Source organism: Lissotriton helveticus, chromosome 5_1 (genome assembly GCF_964261635.1).
Source record: "Lissotriton helveticus chromosome 5_1, aLisHel1.1, whole genome shotgun sequence".
Taxonomy (NCBI): domain Eukaryota; kingdom Metazoa; phylum Chordata; class Amphibia; order Caudata; family Salamandridae; genus Lissotriton; species Lissotriton helveticus.
The window spans coordinates 1,327,138,747-1,327,151,966 of NC_136065.1; the positions used below are offsets into that span (position 1 = coordinate 1,327,138,747).

General features: G+C 44.9%; 1 protein-coding gene across 1 annotated transcript in view; it reads left to right on the forward strand.

The window, feature by feature from the left end:
• Positions 1-13,220, forward strand: part of LGR6 (leucine rich repeat containing G protein-coupled receptor 6) — a 528,574-nt gene that overhangs the window by 343,672 nt on the left and 171,682 nt on the right. Inside the window, exon 6 of the mRNA XM_078644169.1 lies at positions 11,792-11,863. Coding sequence (XP_078500295.1) covers positions 11,792-11,863 — 72 coding nt within the window. The remainder of the gene's footprint in view (positions 1-11,791; positions 11,864-13,220) is intronic.

Below are 13,220 nucleotides of genomic sequence, written 5' to 3' on the forward strand. Positions count from 1 at the left end.
TATCCATAGGACCTTGGAGATTTTTACAAACCTCTCGACTTGCTTGTACCACTCCACAGGGTTCTCTCGTAATTTGGGAAAAGAGGTGGTAAAAGCAGCTAAATCTCCCCTACTCCAAGGGACATGTACATAGTTCCCATTTGCAACTTCCCGCAAAGGGTAAGCTTCTATTCCCTGCTGTCCTGGTGTCATACCAATCATGCTTCTCCTGCCGGTCCCTTTCTTGGACCACCTCTCTTCCCACTTATCTAGTGCCCTCCATGTCCTTATTCCAGCAATCAGTTCCCTTATGTGTGTTTTCAGCCCAATCGTTCTCCTCTCATCTAGGTCTCGATCTGTGTAATGCAGCCTGTGGTTACCCTGTAATGCTTTGGTTCTTGACAAGTCCACCATATATTTGCCTGCTAGTTCGACTAACTTCTCATGGACTGCTCTTGCTTTTCGAGTAATGTCCTTTGCCATATACAGTATTTCATCCTGTTCATACATTTCCATTCTTTCTAAAGGCAGGGTACCATCTACCATGTCATCCAGATCTGACCTTAAACTGGAGACATCAAGTCTCTTGGCTTTTATCTCAGCTCGCAATATGTCTTTCGAAGGGGGCTCACTGGTCTCCCTACCATCCCAACTTCGAGCTCTGCGTTTGGGCTCAGGAGAGTTAATGGGTGGCCTCCCTTGCTCCCATCTCTCCAGGTCCCATGCTCGGCCATCCGATCTTGGAAGGTGATGGAACACGGGCCTGTTATCCCTACTCTTACACTGCCCACTCTCATCTTCTTCTCTCCTCTCACCGCACATCTCTCTGTTATTTTCCCTCTGGTCGCTACACTCCCTTTGCCTCGTATCGCTCAGTATCCGATACGATCCTTCCTGGTTTCCCATATTCCCTGGGCTGCGCTCATTTCTGTCATCACAGGGACTATGGTGCGTCCTCTCACAACTCCCATTCGGTTCTCGGGTGCCAGGTACACAGTGTGGACACCTAAAGCTGTTTCTGTACTCTTGCGCTCTCCTCTCCCCTTCACTGAGTATTGGGTGCGCCACCCCTTCACTCCCGGGGCCCCCGTTTTCCAGGTCTGTTCTACCTCCACTCCGGGCCCAATGGGTGACTCCCCTATTCCCTCTACAGTCCCACTCCGGGCTACTCTCCCCAGCCCCGCAGTGAGTCCGTGCTCGGCTGTCCTGACTTTCCCTTTCTGCTTCTGCAGCATTGATGCACTTTTGAGCCTTCACTGCCTCATCCCACTGCTTCATGTACTCATTTAACTCTTGAAAGGATTTTCGTCCCGATCCCCTCAAGTCCATTGGCCATCTAGGGCCCCCAGGATCTCCTCCTGGGTCCCCTGCTGTGTGCATCGGGGTGCTCCACTCTCTGGGTATCGGCATCTGACTTGGGGAATTAGTGGTATCGTTCCTCCTTGCCTCCTCTGCTCTTCCTCTGTCTTTCCGTTTCCGTTCTTCCCCTTTTGCTCTCTCTTGGTCATATATCGATATTATAGGACCTATGGTAACAGGTACCTGTAGTGCATCTGGTAATGGGTAGGATGTGGCGCTTTCCGTTTCCGGCGCTCTTTGTACCACAAACCTACCGACTACCTGTTGCACCTGACTAGGCTGGAACAACTCTTTCTTTGGCTCAGGATCCCACTCTGAACTGGGAAGCGGTCTATGCTCTCCTGCATTGCCCCCCTTTGCTCCTTCAGTATTCTCGACCTCTCCCCCTGCTCTATTATACGGGGGTGGCCTGTCTGTCAGTAATCTGTTTATCAGGCTATCCTCTGTTTCGCTCTCATCATCGTCTTCCAGGGGACTTTTATTTACTGGCGCCTCTAACACTGGGTACAATTTATTTACTTCCATGTTATGCACTCTCCATCTTTTAGCATCCGCATCCCACCTGGCATCCTGCACTGCCCTTACCGAGCGTTTCACCCTTTCTTGTCGTCTGTTCATATTCTTTTCATGCGCTGCCCTAATCCATGCATCAAGAGCTTCGAACTGGGTTGGTCTAGGCAAGGGTCTCTTTGAGGTCATGACTGATTTCAATCGATGTAACACCTCTAATCTGAACGTCCCGTACTTCGGGAACGTCAGTTCCTCATTTCCTTCAGTAATCTTACTCCACTCTGATATCCAAAGGATCGTATGCAACCCAACATTTACTGCCATATAACGAGCTGGCGTACCCTCCGGCGGGGCTTCTTCCCCTTCATACGATCCTCGCTTCTCTTTCTTAAACAGCGCTTTCAACCATTTAAAACACTTCATAATTATGCGCACAAAATCCAGCCTCGCTATTCTGTTTACTTCCTGATGACAATCCACCAATCCTGTCGCGGCTTTGCTAGCTTGGCCTATCACAGCGCGGTCTTTCTCCTGTCGGCCAATCACGTCGCGACCCTGTCTGACGTGTTCGCTAGCTGGCCTATCACAGCGCGGTCTTTCGTCGGTCAGCCAATCACTGCGCGACACCACCTGACGTCACTTTTCTCCGCTTCGCAGCAGCACCCCTCCTTTCTCAACTCGTCTCCCGGTTATGCATGCGTCCCATTCATACACCGAAAAATGACTACTTCCGACCAAGCGGTCACTTCTCTCTCGACTGTACGTCCACAGTCTATCTGTAAATGTCAACACAACTGACGAGATGTCTATCGTCTCTCTGATAGGTTGCTTACACACACAGTAACTTCCGACCAGCGTCCGTTACTCACGCACTCACTCTTACGTTCCCCCTATCTCGGTCTCTCGGGTGATCAATGGTACCTCATGACCCCCTTCACACTAGTTGACAATTACTCTGGGTGTCCGATACACCCGAACCACTTAAGCTCTCCTTGAACTTAAGATTTCCACCGGTTGCGCGCGCTCACAACCTGTTCCACAGTCACTCTACAGACATTCAACTCCGCCAAACATTACAACATAGATACAATACAAAAACACCGCAATCTAACACGCATAACCCTTTATACTCACTCTCGACCGATACTGCTGCTTTTTCTGTCTCACGTCATCCGGATCTTCATCTGCGGGCTGTTCTTCCGATCATCGATTTCTAGGGGCCTTGGGGTAAGCTAACCTGGCCTAGGTCACCGTCCTCAAGAAGGCAACCATCCTCTATAGCTACCAACTGAAAGGGCGAGATTTTGATCGATACCTTATATCTATTGATCCAAACCTCGATCTGGTCGACTGAACCTTTGTTGCCTGTCTTGGAAGAAAACAGTACACCTATCTGCAAGTTAGTTCACCCAATAAAGGACTCTACTCTCAAAGATCACGGACAACTTCTAGGTTTCAAAAGTTTATTGTAAAGATATAATGAGCTGCAAATACAGACATCTCAGAATGAGATTCACGAGATACACAGGTCCAATTACATACATGTGCTCTCGAAAAGCCCTCAGACGAGCAACAGAAATCACTAACACAAGTTCTAAGAACAATAAAGCTATCAGCATAGACGCATATCTCTCCTTCATTTAGGTTGGAGGAAAACACACACAGGTTAGGCGTCCCTACCCTGTTCTAGATGGTATCCCTACTTAACCAAATCCCAACCTAACAAAGGTGTCAGCAGTGAATGACCCCCAAGGGAAGTCACCCACTCTAAGTCTCTTGGTGAAAACCTAAAGTTCTCCAGTCATGACCCCTCTCTGCCTACCCATCCGCTCTCTAAAGGGTCCTCAGGTCTCTGCTCTAACTCCACCCAGGGGTGCTGTCCCTAATACAAAACAGTCAACAACATTTGAGACGCCCCTTGCGAAACGCCTCTCACGTGGTGCAACTTCAGGCTTTTTCCATGATGCTTTGTATTGGGCCTCAGACGTTAGAGTTGACCTTGCTTCTCAGACTCTTCTCCGGCCCGCTGATACCCCTTAAACATTCCAGAACCCTCCTCCATGTCTGGGCCGTCTACTGAACAGACCTCTATTCATTCATTTATAATTGGATCCCCCCTTTCCTGTTGCAGACAGATATCTGCCGCCAAGAACCCAACTCTCATAGACTTCTAAAAGAAATAGGCTTGCAACATTTCTCAGCCCAGACATGTACGTGTAAATCAATGCTAAAACATTTCAGGCCTACAATATTTCTCATTATGATTATAGCATTCAACTTCTTCATTTAATTAAAGCATGTTAATACTCTTATTCTATTATTCAGTAAACATTTCTATAAATCATGGCCCATTAATGCAATGACCAAAATTGTAATACAATCTGTGTCGTGAAAAGAACCACCTTTCCTCTTAGCTCCAGCTCTGGCCCTGAGGCCTACCACGTTCTGCTCTTAACCACATACCATCTTATGTTTTAGCAGCTTCACGACATGGATTCAAAAAAATAATCACATCTAATAAAGTCATATAATGTCACACATTTCTGTATTAGTTCCACTTCTACTTAAATCTCTACATTAGCTATACATTCAGAATATAATTGCAGATACTATTAGCACTCATGGCATTTCTCTTCATGATTTGTGCTTACTACAGGTAAGTGTGATGTACTCATACATTTAAATCAATTTGCGCTCTCTCATGTGCCTATAATTTCATGATGCCCTGACACACCTTTCCCTTCGCCTCAGTGCAAACATCAATTGTAGCCTCAAAATCACTTTTCTTTCTGCATAAAATGTCATAAAAATATGTCACTGGAAGGATAATGTATGCCATTTCAACAAGAAGTCTGAAATAACTTTCAAAAATAACTTAAAATAAATCAAAGAAATAAACTTCACCGGACCTTAAACTGTTCCGCACATATTCTCTTATGCCTCAGTCACATGTGGTGCCAAGCATGGCCAGATCCATGCCGACGCTTCTGAAAACCAAACAAGCGACATTTACTTTCAAATAATGCAAATGAGCACATTTAATTTACATGGTTATCTTGAAATCGGTAATGATGCGGCTCGCCTAGAGCAGCATTGCACAACCCTGGCAGAAACACACACTCACTTCTGCTTGGCACTGAGCAGGACAGCTCGTACAACTGAAAACACCGTTGCATACAAAGACCTCAGGTCCATGTACAAATGTTATGTTAAGACAAGCATTCTGCTGGCGGTCTGCCTTCCTTGGGATGTGGAGTACACCCTTTGCATGTTACCTTGCTCAGCATCTGACGAGAACTGTTGAAGTGCCACGATGGCTGCACCTGATGCTATATTGGCGCTAGATAAAACGTGCTTAAGGTTAAAGGGAAAGAGCAGCTCTGCGACTTGAGCCTGCAGATTGAAGCCTGTTCACCAAATGACGTGAGATGAAGGGATCCCAGATTGACTGCCGTCTCCTTCAGCCTTTTCTGGTTCCCAGGTGCAGGCCTCGGCCCTTTTAGTGGAAACTGATACTTCTGATGTTGTGCCAGGTTTATAAACGGCTGTCGTGCACGGTGCTTGTTGGAGTCCTGGCCGCCTCAAAGCATCATTGCTTCCGATACCTTATCTCGCAAGCTCTTGTGTTATATTCACGGCCATCACCAATTTCTCTAAAACTGTGAAATAAGACACTCACCTTGGATTCATTACACCAGTAAAAGCAAAATACATGAAATCTCTATGGTTTGGCAATTATTCCAACTAGGAGAACATGGCAGGAGCTGTGAGTATGTCCGAGGCATCAATTTTTGCACAATTATCCGCACAGCAGCACCTGTATTACTGGGCTCCAAAGCATCATAGGGCTGTGCCTCAAAGGCCAACTTTACAATATCGCTACACAGGACACTGTGAGCTTGTAGACGCTTTGTGTTTGTAGAGACCCTTTGTGTGTGTTGCCTCGTCCGAAGATGTTTATTATGGCTCAAGGGGGATTATGAGTCACAAAGCTCATTTTTGGGGATTTGATTCTGTAACCCCTTCCTCTAAATCAGGCCCTGTAGCAAGATATAACTCCATTGGATATTGAGCTTATCAATGTGATAGCGGTGCCTTACTGTATTTGAGCTCAAAGTCCCTTACCACTTTGAGTAAGCCATGACTACTCGCAAGTGAAGTGGCACATTTCGAGAAAATGAATAACTCCATCATTTACAAAATGAATGACTCCATCATCCAAAGTCTCAAGACATGAAACACAGATGGCCAACCAAATGTTTTCGCAATATATACTACCTTCTAACCACCTTCTGCCCCAATACCTAAAGAAAAAGTCTCACAATCTACTTCTGCCCTTTTCCCATTATATGAGAACATTGGGGGATTAGAAATAGGCAAAGTACAGGTAGCAAGTGCTATAAACATTTCCAGGACCCCAAACATGGTGGGCAATTCACTGACATGGGCAAACAACAACTCTAGAATTAACAACTAACCCTTTCTTTACTGCTTCATCTAAATAACTGAAAATCTGCACTGAATAAAATTCTAGGCAGCGCCCACAATAGTGGCATTTCCCTGGGAAGGGTAGTCTCATCGCATTTATATCAGAATCACTGCTACCCCAGTTGCTGTCTAGTGGGTTAGATAGAAACTGAAGTGCCAGGAGAAATGTTTTGTAATCCCGGTCTTGCCATTTGAACAAATTGTATGCTTTTGGCCAATCATCTTTTGAATTTACTGCTCTGCCTCCATTATTTGCCCCACACGAAGTCTTGTTGAGTCAACCTAAGAGCTGACAGCAAGTTTGAGGTAAAACAATGGACTAGATAATGCCTTGGAGGAGGGTGGTTGGTTAGACAGGACCACTCTAATTTTCTGTTCACCAAAAGGTAATGCAGTGTAATACAGTAACAAGGCAATAGTATTTGGAACAAGCAGTACTGCATTAGAATCTTGGGTCTCCAACTTTACCAAACTGTTTGATCTTGGGCAAATCATACTCTTTTGGTTCCTTTGTCACCTGATCTAACAATATGGAAGAAATAAAAATCAATGGCATGTCACTTCCGTGGTCGCTATGACTTTGGTTCAATTTCAAATAATGCTGGGACATAGATTCATCCTTGATGACCTTAAGGCACTCTTTGGCAGAACTGACCTTAGCATTGGTGGAGTCGAGCAGATACAGCTGGCTGTCATGGACAGAAAAAACAGTGATGCCTTTCCGAAGGGCATGCTGCTCTAGTCCTGCTGCAGCACTGCAGTGCAGCTTCATACACGTAGTGGCAGCGGCCTTCTTTGGCAAACTTTGATGAATTGATCTCTTGAGGTTTAACAAGTCTAGATGAAAGATACGGGTTATGGTGGAATTGACTTAAGCCTATTATATTTACAGGTTTTTCATTGCAAGTGCCCGCATCATACTTTTATGACCTGAAAATAAGGTCTTACTGGGAGATCTGATGGGATAACAAACAAACACGAATCTACAAAGGAAAGGAGAAGCAATGAACCAACGAGCAAAACAGCCTAAAGTTGAATTGCGAATTTGCAAATGTACCCGTGTGCACAAATGCCAAGAATGTAAGAAAAAAGTGTACTAATAACACAATCCTTGGCACATCAGAGATGGGCAAAGCAGTAGACGCATAGAGTCTAATACACACTTTATCCTGTGCATTGCTGATGCCACTAAACAGCATCAGAAACAGAATGGTTCAATGAGAGACTAGGAGAGCATGTTGTAAGCTGGCGCCTCCATGAAGCTAGCTGCCTCTCCGGCCTGTCAAAAACTCTTCCATCAGAGCACCTCTCCTCGACTAGCCACGGGATATCTCACACATATCACCTTACAACTCAAAGTTAAAAGCAGTGCAAATTCATATAAATGTCCCCTTTCGTGGCCTTGCAGCTAGGCAGCCCACAACAGTTAGTGATCACTGTGCTACTCTACTGGCCTCACAGCAGTGCAACTATATAGCTTTGGCCTTTTTGCATGGTGTGATGATCTTCAGCCTGGAGTCTCCTGGCTTTGCACAACCTGTGAACAGAAGACAGGGACATGTTTCTTAGGTATCTGATATGATGATGTGCAGCGGGCTTGGGCTGAATTGCAGTCCATTTCAATCCAGTAGGGTCTGACTGTACAATCTTTCCCACAACAGACCTCCACTTAAGGGATGTAGGAAGAGGATGTAGCCATACGGCTAGAGCGGCCGACTTTGTAGCTGGGAAACTGGGTTTGAGTCTCTGCAACCACGCTCAACATCCTGTGATTCTGGGCAAATCACTTAATCTCCCCCTGCCTAACAAAAATGAATGTGTCCATCTGTAATGAAACTGGTGCTCATGTAAAGCGCTCTGATACCTGATATCTTCGGGTCTAGTTCGTGCTATATGTTATGTTATGTTATGTTATTGGTTTTTGTACCGCGCACAGCTGCCCCAGCAAAGGGGCGTCCTGGCGCCAGGAAAGGTATACACAACATCACAGAGCGCAACTGAATCAAGAAGTATTAATTAAAAAGAAAGGTTTTAATGGCGCGTCTGAATAGAAATAGATCCTCCATAGCTCGAATTTCACTGGGAAGAGAGTTTCACAATTTGGCCGCCACTACTCGAAAGGAGCGGCCACCCATCCTGCTCAGCAGAAAGCGTGGGACAACAGACAAATTCTGACCCATCGATCTCAAGGATCGAGAGGGAACATATGGGGTCAGTAAGTTCATCAGAATAGGTGGAGCCGTGCCTTTCAAAATTTTAAAAGCTAGGCAGAGCACCTTAAACTCGATCCGACGAGCGACAGGCAACCAATGGAGCGATTGCAATGCTCTGGACACTGAGCAGCATTTGGGCAACCCTAGTACCGCTCTTGCGGCGGCATTCTGCACTCGCTGCAGCCGCATGAGTTCTGCCTTGTTCGTACCTGCTAATAGGGCACTGGCATAATCTATCCTAGACAGCACAGAGGCCTGAACCACGAGCTGTCTAGTAGGGGCATCGAAGAATTTAAGCACCGGCCTGAGACCCCTGATTATGCCAAAACAGGAGGCAGCCACCCTCTTAGTTTGGCAGGTGAAGCTACAAAATCTTAAAAGTAGTCTATATAGTCTGCTCTTGTCTAGCTTGCTGCATTGGTTTCTGGATAATTCCTCAGTGTTTTTATAGGTAAAGTCGGTTGCAGGTAGTGATTGATTGCATTTGGCTGAGAACAAAGATGAAATTACCTTCGAGCCGACATAATGCCCTTCTTCAGATGAAACAGCTTTTAAATGAGGGGAGAGGCGTGGTTTATTTAAGCCGAGGCTACGCCTTGTGCCGAAAGGACTTTTTACATTCTAGACGCCTAGAAGCCACACTGACAATTCTACAATTGTGATAGTTACATGAGGGTTGCTATCTGTCAACACGAATCGCCGCAATGCATGCCGGAGCTTCCTGGCGAGAGGGCTCCAGACGTCTAAAGTAAAGTTGACACTAAAATCGGCCATAAACCCTAAAGTTTAGCTTATCCCATAAAACTTGTATATAGCCCAGCCACTCATCTGAGTACTGTAAAAGCGAAGAGCCTGTTCGTGTTTTAAAGGGGACTGTGCTATTTCACTCTGCACGTTGATCATAAACCCTGGGTCACGATTTAGACCCACATTATTCGAGCTTTGTGATTTCAAGTATCGAGGGTGCAATGAATGCCAGTCATGTGTCTTTTGAAAGACTGCTTTTAAAATTATTAGAACGCAGAGGCCGTGCAGCACTCCACAGCTACTTAAGTGAAGTCCCACGAGTAAAGCGTCCGAATTATCATTTGGTAGCAATTCATCCTGCCATACAATTACTGTTTGATCTTTCGCACCTATTTCCCCTGTGACGTTTCTTAAATTGTTTGAACTAAGCAATGTTGGCTGATTTGCAATTGCATGAGCTTTACATACTAATCATTTCTATAGAGCATGTATGTGTGCACACGTTTGACGCCGCTTCCCTTTGAAGCAGCATGAACTAGATTGTGCAAGTTCTGAATAACCTCCATGAGCGATCTTGTGGTTAATGCACGCAATTGTAGGTGGTTGAGTGGTTATGTCCAAACAGCTATTGTCTGTCTTTTCTGAGCCTTTGCTCTAGTTCTTGGTGATGTAGCTGTGTTGTACCACTACTTGTTGTAAGCAATAATTAAGGATACTTACTCCTGCCAAGATTCACAGAGTCAAGCATCTGGGAAGAGATTTACCTACAGATACATCAAGCATCCATTCTGCGATTCCTTATTAGCGAAAAATAAGGATTCGCTAATAAGAAATAGCAAAAGGCAATGCATGAAGAACTCGCTAAAAAAATAGCGACTTCTCAACATTCCTTAATTGCGACTCGCAAATTGCGAGTCGCAATTAAGGAATACCTCCCCATTCATTCCTATGGGCCTAGAGGCCCTTAGGAATGAATGGGAAGACATTCTCAGTTTGCGATTCTCAATTAGAGAATCGCAAATTGAGATTGCAATTTCAAGGGTGCCAGGGTGTCAAAAGGACACCCTGTTGCACCCCTGAAATCTGCACATGGGAACATCTTGCACACACACATGCCCTAAAGGCATATTTGTGTGTAAAATGGAACTTTGAAAAATGCACTATAGTGCATTTTTCAACGTTTTTGCAAATTACCATGAAGTTCAACTTCATGGTAATTTGCTCCCCCTAATAGCGAAATCGCATTTTTTTTTACTTTAATGCATTGCATTTAAGGAATCTCAATTTGAGATTTTAAATGCAATCGCAATTTAAGTAATCGCAATTTTGCGATTTCTTAAATTGCGATTTTTTGCATTTGGGATGATGCATCCCAAATGCAAAAATACCGGTCGCAAAGGGGCAGATTCTGAGAATCTGCCCGTTTGCGACCGGTTTTTAGCTTGATGCATCTATGCCTAACTTCTGCTTCTGGCTTAGATTTCTTACTTACCTCGACAGTCACACATTGTTTTAGTTATAGGTGTAGATCTTGAAAACATACACCAGGCATATATTTACACAAGTAGGCCTGAAAAATCCAAACCTAACTTAGGCCGATTTTCTTGATTGGAAATCTTCCTCTTCAGTCTTATTGGAAAAGTCAGAATTATTATTATTTGTTTTTTCCCCGCAGAGGGGAAATTATTTTTCCTGGGAGAAATGCCTTCCTCTTATAATAAGAGCTGCTTTCCTTGCACAAAATACAAACTTCGATCTACTTTTTATTGACCTTACAGTGTGTCTACATTTTGTGTGCAAACGTTTTAGTAATGCAACAAACAGCAACTTTTTGGCTTTGCACCAAAGCATCGCCTGGCCTCATACACATACCCCTCTTCCACATTTTCCCCAAAGTTACACAGATCGAGAAGTCTCCCCTTCAGGAAGGCATTTGTACCTAACTATGCACAATTCCGCGTGTACCTCATAATTGTGTGCATCTGAATTTTTATTTTATTAGTGACATAGTGAGTGAGACACACATACCACGCTTTTCATAAGGCTGGGCTGCAGACTTTTGTTAATGAAACTGATATCTGGTCACTTTCAGATCCCTGCATAAGGGAGGATGGGAAAGCCCTGCTTACTCTCTTGGCACCTGAGTTGCAAGCTCAGGGATGCTCTATATCCTATTGTCTAATGGCCGTCTTCTGTTTTCTTTTTATACCAAAGTTTTTACTGGAGGTATTGGGAATCCTCATGACAGTAATACCTCTTAGAGATCATGCACATGTTAATAACTACTGCAACCGTTTCTTCTTCCGCTTCATGTCCTCAGAGGCCAACGGCTTAATCTGTGATATGATCAACTGCCGCACCTGCAGACGTGTGGATCACCCGAGGGTGCTCCTGTGTAAGAGCAGATGAACAGCGGGGGCGGTGGAAACGTGATCAGCTACACTGATGCCTGTTCACTATTGTGCTCCATTCACTGGTATTTCCTGTCTCCGCAGGCACCTCCACAACAACAAGATCCGCAGCCTGGGGACGCACTGCTTCGATGGGCTACACAGCTTGGAAACCCTGTAAGTCCAGACAACGTGTGGCTTTTGTTTAATTTTATCTCTTCCTGCAGAGGAGACTGTGCATTCTAGTGCAGTGGAGACACCACATGCCGCTTCTGTCTGGGGGCACGACATCCATCCCCCTGGGAAGCCGGGAACGGTGGGAACCAGGTAGCGCTGGTGCATTTGGCTGTTGGCGGCCATTGACTAAAGCTGAATTCAGCAAGGCTACCTATTTGGTGGAGTGCTTGAACTCAGTGACTGAGATAAGAAAGGCAGATCTGTAGTCATTGATTCTATGAATTACAAGAACCATGAGAATAAGAAGTGTGCGATTGTGATAGCCCCTAAAGATCTACAGACTTGTTACTCAAAGCACGCCATGTTGATTCTGTATTTCATCCCTGTGTGATCCTACACCATGACTTCCATCTTGGAACATACAGCTAAGCCCAAAAAACCAACTCCACCGTGACATTCAATAGAATCCCAATCTAAGCTACAATGGCAACTTGTTGTTTTCAATTGCTATGGCCTTGTGTGTTTCTATAAGTGTGTGGGTGCAGTGTAAATGACAATTCGGTCCTGTCATCTATACCTTGAATGTAGTCACTCACAACCTCAAGGACAGATTCAGTATCCCCATGACCCTGCTGTCAATGTGCCAAGGAGGCAGACTGACAACCTATACTAGTCACTATATCAGTCCCTAAATGCAATTGATTATTTGATGGGGGGGCTTGTCTTTAGTAACAGGGGCCCTGGTAATTTCTGAACACTGCATTCTTTGCGTGGGTTCGTGTTGGAGCTGCACTCTCATGTAATAAAGCTTAGGACTGCACGACACCTATTACATACAAGATGCTTTAAAGTTGCCTTCCTCTTTTTCCACTGACTTCCACCCCATTCACCCCTTTTGTGCTCCATAATCCTTATGAGAACTGCCCACCTCGAGACTTGAAATACACCTTCTAAGGATCTGGCATGCACCTCAATGATTTTTTAAATTTTTTAATATTCTGCTGAAAAAAATCACATACAGTACCAGTGAAAAACATACTCCCTCTCCTTCTCCTTTCTGTGCTTTTAGACTCTAAATCTTCGCACAACTTGAGTCTCCCATCGCCCAGCACTGCACTGCACATGGGATCTTGCTACTTACCACTCATTGTGGTCTGTTGATCATGTGATGCTCGTTTTTACCACTCTGCGCACACCGGTCACATGATGTTTGTGATTACCTCTTGCTGCCCTCCTCTGGTCATGAGGTGGTGGACCACAAACTATTTATGACTGGAGCTATTTCAGGTCCTCGTTAGTATTTAAGACAGTGCTTGGTGCAGTCACCTTTTACCACTATATAATGAACGCAGGATTG